At 48.8% G+C, this 21,800-nt stretch overlaps 1 protein-coding gene across 1 annotated transcript; it reads left to right on the top strand.

Moving 5' to 3' along the window:
* Positions 1–1,546: 1,546 nt before the first annotated feature.
* LOC144138224 (protein Tob1-like) lies at positions 1,547–20,447 on the top strand. Its single transcript, XM_077670416.1, has 4 exons — positions 1,547–2,152; positions 12,158–12,329; positions 14,444–14,642; positions 15,862–20,447. Exons 1-4 carry the CDS (start codon positions 2,143–2,145, stop codon positions 16,516–16,518), a joined length of 1,038 nt encoding a protein of 345 aa, XP_077526542.1. The 5' UTR covers positions 1,547–2,142; the 3' UTR covers positions 16,519–20,447.
* Positions 20,448–21,800: the final 1,353 nt, after the last annotated feature.

The following is a 21,800-nucleotide window of genomic DNA, read 5'->3' as shown; positions in this document are numbered from 1 at the left end:
TCAAGAAACTTTGAACTCAATGCCCTGAAGAAGGGTCTATTTTATTTTATTTTTTTCTCTACTACTACCCTCCTCTCCTTCACTACACCTACTATCTTTTTCCCTCTCCTCCTTTCCCCGCAGAGTACCATGCCAGTGAACTGACGTCGGCAAACCTCTCTTCATTTTCCTCTTTAATAAATAATTTCTCTCTCTCACCAGTTTTTTGGCCGGGTGATTGAACCATCCCAGACAGACAGACAGACAGACAGACAGACAGACAGACAGACAGACAGACAGACAGACAGACAGACAGACAGACCAACTTTTATGCTTAGGTAGCCCATGAATACTATTATCCTAAAAGTGTATGCAAATTACTGTACCTCCTTGAGAAAACCATCGCATTGCTTTAGAGCGAGATTCCGTGGCATAGTGCCGCCTCCTACCAGTACAGCGGCGCTTGTGCAGCTGACGAGATGCATCAGGGTCGGCGGATACCGTCGATTACGCTCGCTGCGCGAGCATCACAAATGGAGCAACCACGCGTCATCATATGACCGAGGACGAGTCGCTGAGTGCGGAAGCGATCGCTTACTACTTTGCGCCGACCTCCACGCGAATAAAGCCGCGCAGTGGTCTAGTTCTGAACACACCAAAGCCTATATTCGGAATTTCTTTCAGTGAGCCCTCAATTGCATAGATTGAAATAACTGAATACGGTGCACAAGAAAAGTTGTGGGTTGATGACCGGCTACGGGGATTGCCGATTCATCGCTGCTTAACATGGATTCGTAATCGCACCGTTAGTCCGCTACGCGCGAATCACGACCTCTATTAACCAGCTGCTGGTGTGCCTTAAGGCTTCGACGTGTTTCCCACACTTTTAGATACAGTTTAGTAGTTTGACCACGCGTAATTATTGCAAATCTGGCGGAGTTGTGATAAACTAAACTAAATTAAACTAACCACTCGCGGCAAAAAATGACTTCGTTATAAGCTGCATTTCGTTAAAACGGCTATTCTTTGCTCCCCAGACACAATTGTGTTGGTCGTTAAAAAAAGCTTGGAATAACGCGGGAACTCGAATAAAGGGATTTCATTCTAGCGAGGGTTTACTGTGCACATGCCGTCCTCCAAAAAAGTCCAAGTTCGGCGTGCGCTTTAAATAAACGTGTTCAACAGCAACAACTAGTAAAGAACGCGTAAGAGCTATCGGAATGCCGTTGTCACAATCGCGTGATCGACTGCTTCGCTGCCGGCCTCAACTTGCTTTTCTGCTATTCGGAGCGGCGTCCTTTACAGGCTGCGAGCTTCGGAGCAGGTGAAGCTCGCTGTCGCCGTCTGCTCCTGAAGCCATGCTAGTATAGTAGCCAGGCCTCGCAGCTTGCAAAGGAAAACGCACGGGCGTCTCTCGAGAAGGTGTCAGTCTCGCGCGGAATAATGCCGCGCCCGGCGTGCTCGCGAGCGCTTGCCAACAGCTGTTTTCGTGGGGCGCCGCGGCCGAGTGGAGCGCAGCCAACTCGGCACGCACGCCGAATCGTGCCCGAGTTGCGATCGTGGTCCGAGAAAAGAACGTTGCAAGAAGAAAACGGCGCTAGGAAACCTCGAGCAGACGACAAACGGAGCCGATAAACAAGCGCGGACTACTTTAGCGCCCCCGGCGGAAGGATACATGGAAGCAGACGATCTTTTCCGCGCGCGCTCCGGGCGCCGCCGTATAAAGACCTGGGTAGTGGCGCTGCGCGTTTCAGCGCTGGGCTGAACGGCTCCGCGGGTGCGAGCTAGCGCGGCTAGCCGGCGCCTAGGGCTGGGACTCCGTCGCTGGCCAACGAAGGAAACACCGCCGCTGTCGCCGTAGCGCTGCCCACTTTTCTACTCCTCCGCTCCGCCGTGCTTTTTTATCGGTGGTGTCGTGTCACCCCTTTTTCCCTTCAAGAGACTTTGCGTTTTTCTACTACGAACTCTCTTTTGATTCCAGTGATATATATCGTCCGCGAGGAAGAAGACGTTTCGTGTCTACTCTTATAGTGGGCTAGCCAGTCTCCCCAGGCCTTGTTTTTTCTGCTCTATACGGCGAAGCAAGGAATCATCGCTGACCTCGCCTGGTTCTCCTCCGAACGAGACAAGCTGCCGGACAGCCGTTACACGTAGAGTCTTTGGATGCATTCCGGTGAGTCGAATCTTCACGTCAAAATTTTGTCGGTGTTTGTAAACAATATCCCCCGTGACAACAGTCAGACTTCTGTCTGTCTGTCTGAAAGCCTGTGCATTAGTGCACTGACCTTCAATTATGTTTCCAGATGTTTCAACCGCGTTGTGGATGACAGTGATCGATCGCGTAAAGCCGGGTGACGTGGATTCGTAATCACATCGGTCTTCCGCTGCGCGCGAATCACGACCTGTATGCGCAAGCTGCTGGCGTTCCTTAAGGCTTCGACGTGTCTCTCACACTTTCCCAATGCGGTTTAGTGGTTTGACCGCGCCTAATTACTGTAGGGAAACAACGCTCCGTCGTTAATATCTCGATCTGACGGATCAATATCAAAACCATGTTCTGTTTAACGTCTTCGTGACTTACGCAAGACATTTTCCCCTATTATTTTTTTTAAATTTTTTCGACGTGTGACCTGCGGTTGGACATACGGGAAACTGATTCCGCTGCGAATCGGTCATCAATTACAAAAAAAGAGCGGGACAGTTAAGTTAGAGGTCTCTTTGACCGCCCGGGTTGGCGTTTTAATGCCCTTACAAAACATCCATTAGCGGTCCGCCGGTTCGTACCGCGTTCAGAAAGCTTTTGTGGGTAAGGACCTTGAAAATCGAAGACACGCGCCGGGCCGCGGCTTGCTTTTTGTTTTCGTCGCCGCATCGTCGCTCACATCCACGCCCGCAATCGATCGATCTCAAGGCTCTCTTCCAGCGGCGGTGTGCTATAAACAGAGCAGCCCCTCGCTGGGCTCGAATAATAGAAGCAGCGGAAAGCGTATATGAAGAAAGGGACTGGCTGAATCGCGGCCTCGGCGATGTAATGATTATGACGGTGACTCGAGCCTCCGAATTGAAAGGACGTCGTAGTGAATTTCGGCACTATCCTTTTTTGACTCGCAGTTGGCATTATGTAGTGGTGCGTATACGGGCGCGCCTAGTAACAAACGCGCTAACCGACCGATCGTAAATGTCGGTGGTTGGTGTTACGGAAGGTAATAGCGTGTGCATGAAATTCATCCTGACTGTATGCGTCGTGACGGAGTTGGGGTAAACTAAACTAAACTAATCTTAACTGCCCGTGATAGTTGAACCTGCGAACAGACATCCGAAAGACGGTTTCTCCCTGACTTTATGCATACATGTAAACTTGAGCATGTATCTTTCCATTCCTTTGATGTCCAATACAAGATGGCGGAATATATACATGAAAAAAGACAAAACGGGTGTGTTATGTACAAGGGTCTATAAACGCCAGCTGTATGGAATACGATCCTTTAAATACTAAAAAGTACACTTTTTGCGTTGCTCGTAAGGTTCTGACTCCAAAAAAAAAAAAAATGTTTCAAAACCGTCGCACTGCCCTTTTGCTATCTTTTTTTTTCTCTCGAAGCGCGACTTTGAAGTTTGTATTCACTTCCTGTTGACTTTATATCGATTATGTATTACTTCTTTCCCATTATAGGAGACTCTGCGCTCATGTTTCGCGAAACTATTACAGTTTAAACGACACTAACTTAAACAGTATTAGATAGAACGTTGCAACAGCACACGGGGCAGCAGCGGTGTATAGGCTCACACCACCTCCCCGTTGTCACCGACCTCCGCTATAAATACGCGAAGAGTCGCCTGCTGCTGCTACGCCGGGGTGTCGGATGTCCGAGGCCTCCCAGCTTTGAAAAGGCCGTGCAGCTTTTCTTCGAGGCTCGCTTCAGCAAAGAGCGCGCCTAGCACAGCTGTCGGCGTTCGTGAACGAAGGCCTCTTATTTTCTTCCTTTTTTCTTTCCTTCGTCCATCTAGTGAGCTCCTGCCTCGGCTAAGTAGGCGGGCGGCTCTATTGAAACAAATCCGTGGCTGGGATTCGCAGTATTCTTGCTAGAGCGAAGCGAAAACCGCAGAGTTCGTGAATAAAAGAGATCGGGCTGGTTCTGCTCGCGCTCACGAGCCCAAAGGCATTATATACTAAAAAATTTACAACAGCCTACTTAACAGTAAATAATAAATAGGTTAGTAGTATATTATAAAAGGGAAAATGCTCGCGTGGCCAGATATACTTTCCATGGGCTTGTATTACCCCCCCAAATATTCAATAAAGTTAGGACATGTCTTGGCTGCGTTGCGCATGCGCTGTGAGGTCATCCTGCAAAGTGCGCCAAGTATAGTGCGGATAGCACAGCCCCCAGATAAAAGGGTGGCTCCAAGAACACAGACGTTAAAGTCCCTTCCATCCCTTAATCTTTGATAACGCCAAGACGTGTTCATGGCTGCATTACGCATGCACAGTTCGGTGATGCTGTCGACTGCGCCAGTTGTAGTGTCACTAGCGCCGCCCAAAAAGACGTTAAAAATGTCTTCAGAGGAAGGTTTTGCGTTCCAACATTGCCTGTTCACTGGAATACCATTGGACAAATACCCGTGTATGTAAAAGGACAGTGAACGGCCTTTGTGAACGTTGTCTGCTCGTTTTCGTCTAATTAGTGTCTAAACAGCGCATGTCCCGCGTTCGATATTTCCTTGATTAATGCACAGGTAATTTTTTGTTCTCCAAGAAAAGGTCGCTCAGAAGGCACGTTTTTTTTTATTTTTGCACTATGCGCTTCTTTCGCAAATTGGTGTTGCCAACATTGACGAGACGCTCGCAATCCCGGAGGGAGAGCAGCTATCATACTTATAGCACCTGAGACTAGGAAATTGATACGTGAACGAAATACAGCCTGTATTAAGGTAAAAAATATGGTGGCATCTTACCACATTACGAAACTATGGGACACCATGCCTGTAGTTCGCGAGGCGGCCGCTTGTCGCGCCCAATGTCCTGACCTCTTGCGAGAGTGAAAAATTAAAGAAAAGTGCCACCTACCCCATTCAAAAGAAAATAAAAATTATTCGAGCTGAATCGCGGAACTCTAGAACCCCGAATTTGAGTTCCATAGATTGGCCCTACCTGTACACTAAAAGGACCATGAAGACGTAATATCAGTTTGGTTCATTTAAAAAGACTGCTTCGGGCTGATAACGATGACACAAATTTGAGTGCAAACTTCAAACAAACAACCAATATATTAGGAAAAAGAGATGAAGCAGTAGTCACTCACCAGAAACCTTCTCTCCGGAATCTTAATTTGTGACGTCACAAATGCTTGTTTGTGCGATTGGCACCGCCCACCAAATGCACCGCCAAGAAACATGTTAACACACCAATAGTTAACGCCAAGTTAAGACATTAATACCTCTTTTTTAGTATTCCCATATTACGTTACTACTGACGTCATGTAGCGCGAAATTTGAAAGTTTTAAACAATATTGGAGCCGAGGGAGTTACCAGAAGCTAGTTTTTTCAAATTAAACAAACTTGTGTTTCGTCATCGTGGTCCCTTTAAGACATCCCTGCGACATGGCGCTCTTTGAGGGATATGCAACAAGAAGGCTTCGCCACCTGCAGAAGCCCAGATTGTTCAGTTTGAATGACATCTAGTTAATGAATAGCCCAAAATAATGTCACGCAAAACATAACATAAAGCTCGCTCGCGGGTGAAGGAAAATACGAACAAATGTATTTTATGTGCCAAAACAACGTCGCGGGAGCAGATAATAGTGCAGGCGCCACGGCTAGGCATTATAGCCCCTCAAAGGGGGGTCTAGAAAGGGGTCTCAAGTTCTCAGAAAATAAACTCACACTGTATGACATCCTTTTTTTTACTAATGAGACTTACTAATACTGGCAGGCTCAGTTGTAGCAGCGGACACGAATCGTCCACTCAAAATCGGAAGGTGAGCTTAGATTAGAAAGCACTGTACTGGAAGAAAACAGCATGGAGTCTGGACGCAATCAGACGAGGCGAATTTCGTTCATCAGGCGGATAACAGTTTGCTGTTTATCGTATACCTTTATGTGAAGCGTAGTGCGTGGTGCTACTTGAATCGCGTCGTAAGAACTACCATTAGTTATTATCCAGGCTTTTAACTCCAGTGATACGCGTCGGCTTCTCATGCATCCCTGTAGACCTTGGGAAAACATATATGACGGGAAAGGGGGCATTACTTCATGTACATTCAACCGCACAGTAACCACGCAACAATGGGCTTGGTGTTAGCATATCGAATGCCATGTGTTGTAGCTGAAGGAATTTCGAGGCTTGAGGTCACTTGAGAGAGGGGTACTAGAATCGTTAAGTTGCCAGCGCTGTTCTCAATACTGTCCATTACTCGCATGGCTGGTAGACTCGGGAGAGGTTTTTATCACTTCATCTCAATCCTAATGCCCTCTGCGCATGCGCGTCGCATCTTGCAACGTCTGTCTTGCAACGTCTACCCGACCGACCAAAGCATTACCGCTCACTGATTAGCCAGCGCCACTGTTAATCATTAATTACTCTTGCTTCTTTCGGCGGGGTTTCGTCAAGACGTGAAAATAATTAGCCGTCAGTGAGCGGTAGAGGTTCGGGAGTTCGGGTAAAAATAAAGATAGACTTTGCAAGATGCGCGGCGCATGCGCAAAGAGCAGCGCTGCGCCTCTCCCATTAGACAGAAGCACAAGTCTGTTCGCCAACACTCGGCAAATGTCGCAAATGTTACCAAAATAGACAGAAATGCTTCAACGTGGGCAGGGTCTACTGGCAGGCTTTGAGACTGAAATAATGAAGAGTCGTTCCATATGGCAGGCCTGACGTGACCAGACCTATGGGTCACCAGGGGATGGAGTCGCCATTTTTTAAGCGTCAGATGCGCACTTTTTAGGTAAGCTCTGTTTGAACAAAAGAAAAAAAAACCCGGTTAGAACAAGGACATTAAAATGATTGTGTCACGGTCTAATGTTCTCGAAGATTACAAGTTTTTGGAAACATGAGGTTAGCCTTAAATGCTTTTTGCTGTAATGTCGATGTAGAAGTGCAAACATGTAGAAATGGTTAGCAGTTTGACAAGGCAGTGCGTACATTAAATGGCAACCACCTGGATGACTTGTAGTACGGATTAGCTTGATACGCACTTTGGGTTTTCATTTTGCCGGAAAGGGGTAGGCTCAAAATAAATTAAAAATGTTCATTGCGTGCGTGCTCTGTACAGGAAAAGATAGCACTTCTTAAAGGCAGTGATCCACAGCGGCACTCGTTCACACAGCTGGATTCCGTCAACAGGCTGCTCGAGTCCACCGAGTTCTTTAGCAGACGACACCCCTGCGAGCAGACGATACCTCGCAGCAGCGGCAGACGGAACGGTAAAACAAAAACAGACGATATGAACCAGCGCGCAGCGCGCGCTTTGTAGCAGACGACAGGGTGTTGGACGGAGGAAAGCTCCGCACGGCGGCGCTGCAGCGCGTTGTATAGGAGGAGCTGGAGGGATTGGGGGAAGAAGCGTGGAAAGGAAGTACGAAAGAAGGGCAAGATGAACGCAGAGAGGAGAAGGGGCTGTCGCAGCGGGCCCACTGCCGAAACTGGGGCAAATCGATGCCGGGCTCTATGGAACAAGGTCGCATGGAGGTCAGGCCGAACACGCCTCGCTCGCCCAAGCTGTGTATTGTCAACATTGTTCCAATCAGCGCTTCGCGACGTCAGCAACTACGTCATCGGATTTCGCGGCGGCTGTGTGGTTGGGCCGTATCTCGCTTCGCTAACAGTCCCGGAGCTCGAGCCGCGGGTTGTATACCAGGCGGGCGTAGATAAGCTGTTCTGTCAACCTCGTTCTCGTCAGAACTGCAATCTCTGGCGCTGGGTAGGGTGCATGAGGCTTCTGCAACGGAGCAAAAAGAAAACATAACAAATTAAGAGCCACTTCTGTGTTAAAGAGAAAAAAAAATCCAGTGATGGAGTCGGAGGGCTGCGGAAATTTCAATCAATCGGGGTGACAAGCTTCAACTTTGACATTTTGTGCGTCGAAAGTATCGGCCTAAAAGCACCGCGAAGTTGTAAAAAGGGCACAGGGCACGTTTGCTCATTTTGCAGCCGGTAGCGTGCGGCTGTACTACTTCAGTATCGGGAGTATCGAGCCACTGCCCTGCCCAAAGAAAGGGCTCGAGTTGCGAAAGGGCTTGCTGCACTGATCAGTGCTGCGTTTATGGAGCGTGTTCTTTGTTTATTACGGTAGCTCTGGGTCACTTCCCTATTGCTCAAATTAAGGCAAGTTGCAGAGGCAGAAATGGAGTAGTCAGTAACAGGAGGGTGGGAAGCTTCCCCATTCGAGCCAGCCGTACGTCGCGGTGGTGTTTTCTGTCCCGAAAGGGGCGAAGTATCTTAACTGTTACTCTAACTGAGGTTCTCGTTCAGAAAGAAGCGCGAAGTCTTCAATTTAAGTAAACCGGTATGTATACTATTTTATGTTCTACGCATATTCACGCAATGCATTTTTCTTTCGTAGCTAATTCGATGCTACAAGTTTTTGTTCCTCTGAAATGCCGCAGTGCGCTCCTTGACTAAAATGTCAGCGCCAAGAGTCCGTGCAGTGCATGAGGCGGCGGCGCGCGAAAGCCGTCCTTGACACCCGTTCGAAGCAGCGCGCGCGCGGGCCCGGTTGGTCACGTGGCGCTTGACGTCGTTCCGGAACCGCACTGCCATTGGCGCGGCGGCTCTTGCCGCAGCAGCGCTGCGAAAGAAGTTCAAGGCTTCGCGAACTCCACCGCAGCTGTGGCGCGGAGACTACGGAGAGTTTGCAGCGAGCTCGCATTGCGCGAAGAGGTTCGCGCGCAAAAGCTTGGGCGTTTGACGGGCGGATAAGCTACTGTAACCTTGTTGTTGCGCTAGCAGAAGTGTTGTCATTTTTCACCAACCCGGCGTCGGCGTTGCTTGGGTGATGCCTCGGCGAAAGTCGACAGGAAGACAGAATGGTGAGGAGGGGCGGATAAGTGAATTCAGCGCGTCGAAACTAATATGTGGAGCAACGATAACCGCAATGATAGCGTAGGCCGCACCGCATCAGTTTGGAATGATGTTTTGCGTTGCCTTGATTCAGACAACACTGCAAGTAGCGCAGGTGATGACAATTACTTCTTTTTGGGCTATATAAACTGGCACGTTATTGCCTTCCTTGGGGCGTACGGTACACGTCACCTCCGCCTACCGTCATGCGAGAGAGCCATGCTATCTTTTCTGCGGTAATGCTTCGCGACACTTAGGGGACAGGTGCTTCCCATATATCTGCCTGTTTGGAGAGCCCGGTCGACATTGAAATTGGCCACTGCCGCCACCGCCAGCGCACTCTCCCGGCGGCGCGTGTTAATATGACGACGTTATCAACAGCATTACCAGAAGTTTTTTTTTATCGTACTGACTCGTTATGGGGACATATATCGAAGTGCTCGTACGGTAGCAGAGCTTTGCATCAAAGTCGGTAGTGTATTACTAAGTGTGATTTATGCGTGGTCGTCCTTGTGTGCATGAAATGCTGAACTGGAAAATGTTCCAACGCAGATGGATGGATTCGATGACTAGTAAAAGCAGATACATCCTCAACAAGCCACAGTGACTGCCAGCTAGTTGCCCGCTCATGCTGTTCGCCCGCTTAGAACAAACAGTGGGGATGCGATGAGACCAGATGTATGGACGTCGAAACAAAATTTTGAGGGATGCGTAAGTCTTTCTGAGAATGGCAACCCAAAAACCAAGTTGGGCCTTCTGTCGATCTGTTCTTGAAATATTTGTTAAATTTTGCGGCCGCGCCCGTCCCCACTTGACCAGACTCCCAATGGACAGCACCCTCCTAGTTAGCCTAGGAGGAGACGGGGATCTTCCGCCGACATGTAGTCTCGTAAGGTTTTAATTTTTCGGCAAGGCTTTTGCCTTAAGAAAAGAAATATAGTGACGTTTCACTCAGGAAACATGGGTTGCGTGCGCGTGCGAGAGTTAAGCACGCTTAGCCACGAATTCTGCACCCGGTGGGTGGTGTTCAAGTGATCGGCAGCTGGCTGTCCACGTGTACACGGCGTTGCTTTAAATCTGCTGTCTGCAAAAGTTCACGTGGCCCTTTTTCGATGGGCAGGGAGGAAGTGCGCTACTGTGCTATTCTTCCCGTTTTATTTATGCGGCGCCCTCTGTTCGTACTCCCCTCGTCTCCGCTCCTCCTTGGGGTACTGCCCTCCATCTCCACGGCCCTTCCTCCTCCGGGGCCCGCTTCCCACCACCATCTCGGCGTCCTCTGACATCATCTCGTATATTTCACACACACAAAAAAACAGAAAAAAAACACCGGCCCAACGTGCAAAGAGGACTGAATAGATCAAGCGTGGCCTGACTTGTCATTCGCGAGCGTAGTGATTTGTTGCACCAACAGCAGCGCCAACCACCATTATTAGAACGTACTCTGAGGTGCTGTTTAGTCCACAGGACATTATCGCAACAGTGTGTGCTAAGCAGTGCTGTCAACCCGATATTTATTCGTGTTTTGTTGAGAATTCGTTTGTACTTGCGGATTTTCGCACCAGTAACAAAGCCCGAATCCATGATTTTGGTGGTTGCTTGTTGCCCGGGACGTGTTTAACACCCCAGGCCATGTCACCACCAAATCGGTAAACAATAAAGTTGTATAACTAAAATAAGTATTTGCATTTTTAGATATTTTATGCACATCTTGCACGCACTTCTTCATTTTTTTCACTTCTTCCCTGCGCTTGTCCTGTGTTGCCCCGTCATTTTGGCGCTCTGAAGATGAATGTATAGCAACCATCCCAGTTTTCTACATTACTACAGCACTCCCCTTACATGTGGGCTGTTTCGTATGATAAGCAGTGCACAGTAGAACCTGTCGAAGATTTACATGCAGGCATTGCTGTTGTTAGTTCTAATATTGAAGCCATAACCTATAATTGCATTTGGTCTCGGGCCTACCAGAATAGCAAAACAGAATGTTTGAAAACGTATGTACGGAGGGGGTGTCAATTATTGCACCGGGGAAGCAGAGATTCAAACGTCACTGCATCAGAAGTAACATATACAATGCTGTAAATGTGACATCAGACTTGAACCCCAACCCCGGGAACAATAAGTATAGTGTGAGAAATACGAGGACCGTGCAATGTTCAGTGAACAACTGCAAAATATTCATGGGAAGGACATGCTTTGAACCAGCGAGTGGACATAGAAGAAGTGCCACGTTGAGACGCATACTTGCACTTCGGCGAAAAAGCAATCAAATCCACAGACATGGGTTTCATGGTAATTTTAGCCAGTGAACAGCCTTGGACAGAACCGACTTGAGGAAATACTATAGGGCTGTACCGGTGACACCATGCAGCTAATTATCAGCCCTGATCAGTTTAGACTCAAGCGGTCGGTTAACTAACACCTTCTACCCACCGAGTCGTGGCGCGGAAGATATTGAGCACAACGCTCTACTTCCTCGCACATTGGTGTCTAGCGTATACAAAGTAATATCATCACTCTAGCAGATAATTACTTGTAACTAAAAATGGAGCGAACATTTACACCCCATCTGCATTTTCGCACTAGCTTATAAACGGGTGCATTGGTGTTTGGTGTCTAGCGGATTGCAATGCAAGATCATCAATCCAACAGGCTTTTAATTTTAATGTAAATTGCCGTGAACGGTTATGCCTTTTCGGCACATTCGTGCATCTGCGAATGTGCTGAAGAACTGGCGCATTGGTATCTAACGGATTGCAATATAAGAACTTCGCGCCAGCAGGTTTTTTTTTTCCAATTTCCATTGGCGGGAACCATTGCATACCTTGTATGCAACTGCGCATGCGCTAAAAAATGGGTGCATGCGTGTCTAGCGGATTGCAATGCAGGGTAATCACTCTAGCAGGTTTTTTCCCAATGGCAGTTGGGGTGAGCCGCTATACCTTGCCTGCATCTGCGTGCTTCCTTGGGTGCCTTGGTGTCTATCGGATTGCAATGCAAGGCCATCACTGTTGCAGGCTTTCAATCTCCATTGCCATTAGCGTGCACCGTTATATATGCTTTTTCACTGCATCTGCGGGCTTGTGCGTTAATGAACGGTGCCTGTCCTCGCAATGCAGTGACCGACGCAGACTCGGACGCCGGCGCGGGTCCCAGCAGGATGCAAGTGGAGATCCAGGTGGCGCTCAACTTTCTCGTCTCCTTCCTGTACAACAAACTGCCCAGGAGGCGCGTCAACCAGTTCGCCGAGGAGCTGGACCGCGCGCTCAGGCGGAAGTTCCGCGGACACTGGTGAGTGAGCCCGAGTCAGTGAGCGAGCCAGTGACTTGTACGGAGAGGAGGAGGCAGACCCCTTTTCTCAGGAGGGGAGGTTCTGGGCCCGTTCGGAGTGAGGGGGATACGGAAGGAGCGGGGCTCTGTGGTGGCATAAAGACAAAATATCTTAGTATGTGCTCCTGAAAAGGGTGGTGGGCAGGACGGGTGGGTTGCGTTGGCGTGTTGAGGAGCGGACTCGCAGCTCTAGCCTGCCCGTTCAAGGCAGCTATCTACGGAGAATTTTGCAATCAGTGTAAGGGTAGATATGCCGACAGTAAGGTAGTTATAGAGTGCCAGTGCGAGACTGCTTTGTATGGAGATTAACGTGCTTTTTTTGGCGTTTCCTGGGTGAATGTGTTTTTTATATGATGTGATCTTCGGGTGCATGGCCCAAACTGTGCTCCTGAATTAAGCTTTTTGTAATCAGTGTAAGGGTAGCGACGTTGACAGTATCAGGGTAGGGGTACTGTTTCGCTGGTTGTGGGCTGTGTGGCAACACGGGAGGCCAGGATGTCCTGTCTTGAGCGAATCACATCAGCTTACTGCGTTCACTCGAGTACTCCCCCCCCCCCCCCCCCCCCCGTAATGACGTCAAGGAATTCATGTTAGTTAGTCCCATGTACTTGCTGGCATCATATACGGAAGACAACCTGTTCAATTTTAGGCGAAACATACGCAATTTAGTGTAAGAATTGAAACAGTTACTTTGAAAAAAAAATCAGTGCCAATATAAACCGCGAGAAAGAAATTTGATTTAGAATAAGTACGAGACGGGACAAATTTGGGGAGTACTCTAGGTAATGAAAAGTAGTAGCTTAGTTCTTTTTTACACTGGGACGAGATCATATAGTCAACGCATCATTTGCAGGGATCACTAGCGGTATTGCTAAGTAGAACACAGATCGAAGAATCGTGGGGAGAAGTAAAGATAAACTTTGTAGATGTACTCGTACGGAGGACACTTTAGCTCAAACTAGACGGCAGGGTATGTAATGCGAATGATGCGGGTATATCAACTGCGATAGAATAATATGAGAAACAAAATGGACTAATGTTACCTAATGGTAGGAGAAGTCGCGAGGAGCAAAATGCTAGGTGGAGAGATGATACGACGAAATTTTGGGACAAGGAAACGATTCAGGTGTGTTTCGAAGTCATCAAGGGAAGTAAGTCTCCGTGCGGACATGTACAGCCGAGGCCAGACGAAGAAGGTGATACTCCGATCTGTATTTGAGAGCTGGCCGGAATTCCTGTCGAGAACAAGTCTGAGTGATGAGATGCGAAAACTCGAGGTTGAAAGATGAACCCAGCTGACGTAGAATAGTAGCCCGTGGAAGTCATTAGGAGAACCATCGATCAGCAGAGGGCGCACAGCGGCAGAACAATGGGCCTGTCTGGGGAAATTCTTCGTTGTTCGTTTTGAGTCACGTAGACCACATCAACTAGCAGCCTGCATGGGAGACTTCTGTCCTTCCTTGCCATCGTCGCTGTTGAAGGAAGCGAGTACTTCTGACTTCAGTGTGTTCGCCCGTCAACATTCCTGCTTTCGTTTCCAGGCCCTACATCAATGTTGGTTATACGAGACTCGTCGTGAAGTCCATCTCAGTAGTTAGCTTGCAGCACGAATACGGCATGTTAAAATCTACTTGGTTTCTAATTTATCTTTATATCCATTCCTCGCACCCGAATTTTCTGGTTTCACCCCTCCATCGAGTTAATGGCCTTTTTCTCTCGTCTCTCGGTCGCCGTCTGTCGGTCGCCACATTTTTGCCCTGGTGGTCTACCTGCTGTCAGTTCTCCGTATTGCATGCCGAGTCCAAATCCATTTCCTCCTGATAATTCCAGCTAAGATTGGACTAGGGCATGTAGAGACAGACATGGTTGGAGTAATGTGAGAGGGTCGTTCGCCCTTCACTGGATCAAAACAGGGCGATGATGATAATGATTATTACGATCTTTATGTTCACATTCACAAAGTTCTTTTTTTGTGCCATGACTTCTCTGATAACGGGCTTACGTCATGTCTTCGTGGGCTATGGACTGCAGAGTACGCGTTGTTCAATGTCCGGAACGCCCTTTTGCGGTTACAGGTACCCCGAGAAGCCGTACCGGGGCTCAGCGTTTCGGTGCGTGAAGACGTCCCCGCCGCTGGACCCGGTCTTCCAGATCGCGGCGCGAGAGAGCGGCGTCGACCTCCGAGACGTCAGGGAGAACCTGCCGCCAGACCTCAGCATCTGGATAGACCCCGGCGAAGTCTCCTACCGCATCGGCGAAAAGGGCGCCGCCCAGGTACGTGCAAGAAAACCCGAAGGCTTTCTAAGAGGCCTTCTGTGAGGCCTCCTATAAGGCCTTTATCAGGGTTCCTACGGGGCCTTCAGAGAGGCTGGTGGTGCCGTCACTGCAGCTTCACTCGGCCCGTTTGGATTTTGTTTCAGCCGATATGAAATGCTAAAAATGTCTACGGGCCCTTTTAGCGCAGCTTTTTGGAGGTCATAACGGACATTCATGCCCGATGCAAGCAGCGTAGCCAACCGTGAACCTACCGAGATGCAGGCTATGCATCATTTCGCTTTACAAACGCGTTCTCGACGCCATTCCTTCAACGCAGGCACTTTTCCTTGAATGTTTTAGGAAAATATTGTAGGAACCATCGAAAACAAATGTATGCGGCTGTTCAGAAGAGCACTTAGTTTAACCAGAATAACCAAGTTCACCAAGTTTGACTTTTTATACCCCTACGGATATGTTCGCAGCGTTGATTTGACTTCTGTATTACAATCATGGCGTGCAACATGCTCTTTAATCCAGGTGGCGTTGGCTGTCTGAGGTTATATCCTCCATGCGTGTGCATTACCCCACCCTCCCCACAGAGGATGGAATGATTTATATGCGATTGCCAATTGCAGGACGCGTTACGGGGGTTTGTGACGCTTGAAGGGCGCGTTGCCGTAAATAACGTAGCAAGGATATAGCAAGGCTACTGGCTAAAACGCGCATTTATGGACTAGGAGGCTGATGCAAATCCTTAAGGACATCGGTTGCACCTTGACAGGAGGTGACATCACAAATGAGTTTGACCGAAGGTAACGTGACTGCTGTGTGCACCACTTTTGTTGCCAGCATCACCAGTGAAGCGAGCGTCGTGCAGTGAAGCCAGATGTCGGCATACAGCTAATACCATCGGCAGCCTAAAGGAAACCAAAACGAGCAGATAATGTTCACAAATGGCATTCAACTCCATTTCTTCATGCTTTGATTGAGACAGCACTAAACTGTATTGTTTGTTTTGATCGAGTCCGTCTTGGGTATGGTTATTGTTTTAGACGACTCCCAGTTCACGAGGAGCCAATGAGTTTACGCTCATGTCAGTGTTTCACCTTCGCTAACGTATTTCCGCTTGCCGTGTGGCGTAGTTTTGCAAGCAGACAGCTTTTAACAATGTTTCTGCGTAGATGTCATGCCGGCAGTTACCTAAGAACAAATCTCCCCCTCTACTCTTTTGACACAGGTGCTTTTGGGCGGTCCGCCGTCGTCCACGCCCGAGTCCCGGTGCTGCTCCTCCAGCCCTGGCTCCGCGGACGAAGCCCTGGTAGCCCAACTGGCCGGACTGGGCCTCGGACCGGCCGCTGCCATGTCTCCCCTGTCCCCCACCCCGGGTGGTGCCCAGAGCCCCGCCGCTGCCGCGCCGATCGCCGCCGCCGGCCACCACAGCCCTTGCGCCAACGGTGGGCCCGCGGCCCCTGTCGTCAACGGCGGTTCCCGGTCCCTGACCTTCACCACGGCCAGCTTCGCGCAGACAAAGTTCGGCTCGACCAAGCTCAAGACAAGCTCCAAGCGCGCCCAGAGGCTCTCGCCTACCGAGCTGGGCCTCCGACGAGAGCAGCAGCACGCCAGGCCCCAGCCGAACGCCGCCGGGAACCCGCTGGGTCCGCACGACATCTACGGTGGCCTTGCCGTGGACGCCGGGTTCGGCGACGCCGCGGCGGCCGCCGTGGTGGCGTCGCAGGTGGCCGCGGCGGCGGCAGCCTGCCCGCCGACGTCGCGGTTCGCGGCCTCGCCGTTCTTGCCGGCCGGTTCGCTGCCGGGACACCACCATCCGACGGTGTCTGGCGCCGCCGCCGAGCTTGGGGCGGCGCTTCAACAACACTTGTTGCTGGCGAACTAGTCGTTCCTTAGGGCCCACCTCACTTTGTTCGAACGCACGGCCGCCGCTACCCGACTGGCGACGGCAATTCGCTGGCTTTTTGTACTGCTGTGGAAGAACCGATATAGGATACCATTCTCATACTTTTCTAAAATGAAAAAAAGCTTCTACCCCCAAAATTTACAAAAATAAAGCACTCTTAATTTTATTTGAGAGAAATTCTGGCTATCAGTATGTAGACATGGGCAAACCTACAGGCGTCTGTGCTTAAAGCGCTACTGAACAGACGGTTAGGACACAAAACGAGTTAATTTAGTTCATACAATGAGCGAATAAAGATAGGATAAAATATATTGGGCATCGATACCACAGCAGCAGTGATGAGTCGTACTACTGCTTTAAGCCTGGCGTATGTTTGGGCGAACAAAAGTATCTCTGTTGGCGTTGCAGCACTCAGCTGGTCATAACCCGCTTACCCGGAAAAATCTTTGCATTAAATCTGTACATTTAGCAACAACTAAAAAAATTAAACAGCACATTCCTGGGTCAACATAATCGGCAGGAAGACAGCTTCAGCGGTTGGACAAGATAGTCATGGTGCCATAATGGAGTAACAGCTGAGTTATAGGGTGCAGTCAAGAATTTCTTTCAAGGAGACGGGACTGGAAGTAAAAGAAGACGATAGACTATATGGAGGGATGTAACCATGAAATTTGGATGCGAAGAGTGGACTAGGGCATCAAAAGGCAGGACTTTCGAAGGGAACATAAGAGAAGGCTTCGTCCTGCAGTGGACACAAGCAGCCCAAGGGTGATGATGATGATGATAAGTTCACTTGGACACTCGTTAAAAATTCAGCCTCTCAAGTCATAGACGCCTAAGGAAATGGCTGAACTTTCACCTGGTTTATTACGAAGGGTATGTCGGCTCATCAATGCTTACGAAGTAGCGATTTATCCAGGCGCGTAGCTACCTTTGTGTAAAGGTGCCTAGACTTCTTCCACGGGGCACAGAAGGAAATCGGCGCCATCTGCACTTGTCGACTCCTGGTGTCAGAACTTGTACTCTTCGTTCATAGATGTGTAGTATCACCGATTGCTACAAACCCCGTCTCAACGACGGACCAAGGAGTCCGCGAGCCGATGGCGCCGATTTCACCAGAGTTGCAGTTGCTAGCTGTTGTTGGGTCGCAGGAACGCAGGTGTTCATCTCTTGGTAATGATCTTGACATCTCTTGCACTAACGTGAACATTTTAGCGTTGCGCTTTCAAGGGGCAGGACCGGAGTTATGGCGGCAAAGACGGCTGCTAAAAGCCCGTGAAGAGCTTTCGTCGCATTGTTCAACACATTTAAAGTGTGATAATCATACGTAATAATTTTGTTAGAGAAGTCAAGACATCCAGATTCTCGCATGGAATTCTTAGATTATCGCCTGTGTCTGGTAAATACCAATGATATTAGCAATGCAGACGATCAAGCTTGTGTCGTCAGTTGCAGCCATTTAAAAAAAAAGTTTTTCCCTAATGTCCAGGCAAAATAAAGTGAAAAAGCGGTAAAAGTACCTAGAGATGATCGCCTGCCAAGAATACTGAGCCGGCAAGGCCCCAGTCTCCTGTTAAACCTTATTATTCCGGCGGTTGGGCGTCGGCAAAGTGAGCCAGTCATCCCGATTTTTTGTAATCGTAACATAGCGGCCGGTAGCGGCAACATACGACGGGGACAAAGCCTACGCATGTTTTGCTGACGTCACGCGCGGGCTCTGCGGCGAAAGACAGCGCTGCGACTGGGTTCAGATGAGTCTTACACGGGATATACTTCTCACCTCCGCACGGAACATTTGTTGATGCTGCGATTGGCTCCCACTGCCGTGACGACATCGCGTCCAAGCCAGCACAACCAATCGCGCGCTGTCACACTTCGCGAGCAGAGCCAGCGGCTATGCGATGTGGCGTCGGAAAAAAGTTTAGTTGAGTGTTCGCAACCACGACCTGCTATTACTGCCGTAACGTCGCCTCGTTTGGATCCCCGGCAGAGCCAGTGACGAAGTGTGGCTTTACTGAGCCGTCAACAAAGATTGACCAATGTAGCCAACGGTGCGCTGGGGCTTAAAACGGAGGTGACGGAAGGTGCGAAGGCTTTGCTTCTTCATTCGAGTGGATAGCGGTGTTGCCGGGCCCCGTTTCCCCTTCCCTTTTTTATTTGAAGGCAATACTGCGAGACACCTTCTTTTCTCCATTGCCTTTTTCCGTGTCACTTTTTCTGTACACGTTTTTTCTACTACGAGGTGTGTTCGTGTGTTTGATACAGAATGACCGCTGGTGGATGACGGCCGGCTTGTATGTACCTCTCCACATTTGCAGTGCGGCTGGGGCACCTTTTAGCCCGTCTGCCGAACGGCGTATGTTGTAGTAGCAGACGATCTGTTACGGGTGAACCATCGTCTGCGCCGTTGGAGCAGACAATTAAAGTAGACGACGTACTTTTCGCAAAAGCATGCACCTTCCTCTTGCTTTAGAGTTTGTTTTCGCTTTGTTTACATGCAAGAATGCCAACGTGAACGTCTGCTACAACTAGAACTCTTTTATCATCTTTAGGCCTGACTCAAGAATTCGAATTAAAGACCGATGAAGGAGGAAAAAAAATGGCATTGATAGTTGCTGAGCTTGTGAGAAGAAGGCGGCAAATGCCGAAAAATATTCCGTGGCTGAAAGTTGTTGGCAGAAACTTGGAATAAAGCCACTGAGCGCACAAAGGGTTTAGGCCTAATTTTGAGCAAAATTTGCTGGCGTTCCACCCTGCGTGCTTAAACGGGGGACCCCAGTAGCACTGCACATAGTACCATCGTTGTTGTTGTCAGCTTCGTCGTTGTACTCGTCATATTTTTTATATCTACGAAAGGAAATGTTTTTAGGTTATCGTTCTTCAGTTTCGGGTCTGCATTTTTCGGGCAGAGGGCGTCAGTACAAAGAAAGGTTGGATATTGGCTGTTGGCGAGCGCGCGAGCTTTTAAAGTAGCGCGTGATTGTTTGTTGTCGCGAAGGGCGCACGCAGAAACGTAACGAGGGTAGACAGAACACGTCGTCGTTTGAGAGAGAGAGATGAAGAGATCTATTTTGTGGTGGCGCAATAACCAGGGGGCGCTCTCTCCACCCCCGACCCTAACCTTTGCTTTCGGGTCGGTTAAATACATGTATAAATATATATATTATATATACAATATCTATCTATGCTCCAGCGTAACACACAGGGCGTAGCCCCTTCTCCCTGAAGAAAAACCTCAAGGCGAAAAGAAATAAACAAAAATAACCTCCCTGCTCCCCTGAGAATCAGAATATAATCGCAGGCAGCCTCACGGATGTGCCCGGCCACGTCGGGACAACAGTTCGCAGACGACAACTTGGCTCTGGCAAAGTTGGCAGGCGTCATCTGGCACACGGCACTTTGGGGCAGTGGAATTCCTGCGTGGGCTTTTGAAGTTGTACCTTTATTATTTTTGTTCTTTCGTGAAGGGGCAGGCCTCGTTCTGGAAGCTATTTTCGTACTCGCGGGGTTGTAGGTTGAGAGCTCGCGGTGATCTTTATGGGGGTGAGCGCGAAAGGGTCGTCGGTGGTTGTGGTGTGGTCTGTCGGTTCAGTTGTTCGTTGCGCGTGTCGTGCAAGAGGAGGTGCAGCGAGGAAAATTTCTTCCTGTCACAAAGCGAGAGCGAGAGCGAGAGAGAATTGTGAGCATGAGGGGAACGCAGTGATATCCACGTCCTAAGATTCCAAAGGAGAAAAAAATGCATATAATACAACAGGAAGTCCCTTTTATCTTTTGTACTTTGACTTAGTGCAGACGATGCGCAGAATGTCGCGTCGTCTGCAGACAAGGCAGCCACACACTGTCTGCACTGTTTCTTCACATCTTGTTACATTTTAATAAGTTTTTAATAAATGTTGGACAAAAGCATACCAATGTGTCTTGCTATTCTTGAACAGCCTGCTACTGGAGGACGGTGCTTCGGGCTAGACCTGCGGCCACTTCATCCACAGACGATGTACCGTCATAAACAAATGAAATGCGAACGCAAAAAACTTGAACCGGAGAACGCAAAATTGAAAAATATGGTTCGTAGAGGTCAAACATTGGCGCAGTATGGGCATATTTCGACATAAACGTTTCCGAACTTTGTTACTGCAATTAGGCCGCCCGTCAATTTGACCTGCATAGGAATAAATCGCGCCATTTGTGTGTTCTGGTTGATATTTTCGAAATCATGTTCCATTTGTTCATGACAGTACCTGTACCTCTGATGGCGATGTCTGGCGTCGATGCACACACTTTAGAGGGTAGAAGAATTTCAGCTCGTCTTAGTTCGTCTGCAACATCTCAATCATTGCCCAGAAACAGAGAGAAAGTAAACGCTCGTAGGTTAACCCCACAAGAATGCCCCGTTTACAACAATGTCCCGTTTGGTGTCCTGCATTGGAGAAAGGAAAATAGCTGAAAAAAAAAGAGAATGCCCCCGAGGCGAAAAAGAAAACCCCATGGACAGGCATAAAGGGCTTGACAAACAACAAATTTCTACGCTCTGTCATGGCTTCTGAAGACGTTCACAGAGGCAAGTATACTTCAAGCATTGAACGCGCGCTTTGTTTGACTTGTCTACCATGACTTTCATAACCAATGTCCAGACACACTAGACCGCTCAACGAAGCTGAAGCCTCGTTGAATGGGTGGTTGTCTAGTCTGTCCAAGTCATCGGATAGGTACTGCTGTTTGGGAGTCGAAAGCAAAATAATCAGTTACTGTGGCATGCTGTGACATGCCCCATTTTCAGTCAGCTACACATAAGTTCGCGTCATTCCAAGAAGACATGATAGCCTTTCTTAACATTAAGAGGGGATTTTTTTATATTTTGATTACCAACCAATCATTGGTTCCTCAGCGTAGATTCGATTGCAGAGACTGGGCGGCTGGCAATGAATACCTGGGTGGCCATGCCTAGGCATACGGGAAGTTAAGGGAAATTCCCAAGGTAGAGGGAAGATTAAAAAAAGACGCAACCGATAGTTTCAAAAAAAGGTTAACCAGCAACATATTAAAATTTATTATTATGATTACAATTTAAGCTACGAACTAGCCCACCAATACACTTCGTTGGCAACCAATAATGTTTACCCAACACCACGCGTTCCCGAGCTAGCTTCTTTGCAGCCTTTAATACGCTCACGTGGGCGCGAAGGCTTCTGCTTTATTGGAACAGATAATGCTTTTACCTGTGGAACTCCCCGTCATTTCGGAAAGGGCTGGAAAACTATTCA

The sequence above is a fragment of the Haemaphysalis longicornis genome, unplaced genomic scaffold (genome assembly GCF_048455015.1).
Source record: "Haemaphysalis longicornis isolate Haplotype H1 unplaced genomic scaffold, Haemaphysalis longicornis Haplotype H1 scaffold_5, whole genome shotgun sequence".
Lineage (NCBI taxonomy): Eukaryota > Metazoa > Arthropoda > Arachnida > Ixodida > Ixodidae > Haemaphysalis > Haemaphysalis longicornis.
Note: the sequence above shows the minus strand (reverse complement) of the source record. Positions and strands in the feature narration are given on the sequence as shown.

What these genes read in the sequence shown, in the direction of transcription:
- LOC144138224 (XM_077670416.1), top strand. An exon ending in CGGAAGTTCCGCGGACACTG is followed by an intron (nt 12,330 to 14,443) that starts GTGAGTGAGCCC and finishes TTGCGGTTACAG; the next exon opens with GTACCCCGAGAAGCCGTACC. An exon ending in GCGAAAAGGGCGCCGCCCAG is followed by an intron (nt 14,643 to 15,861) that starts GTACGTGCAAGA and finishes CTTTTGACACAG; the next exon opens with GTGCTTTTGGGCGGTCCGCC.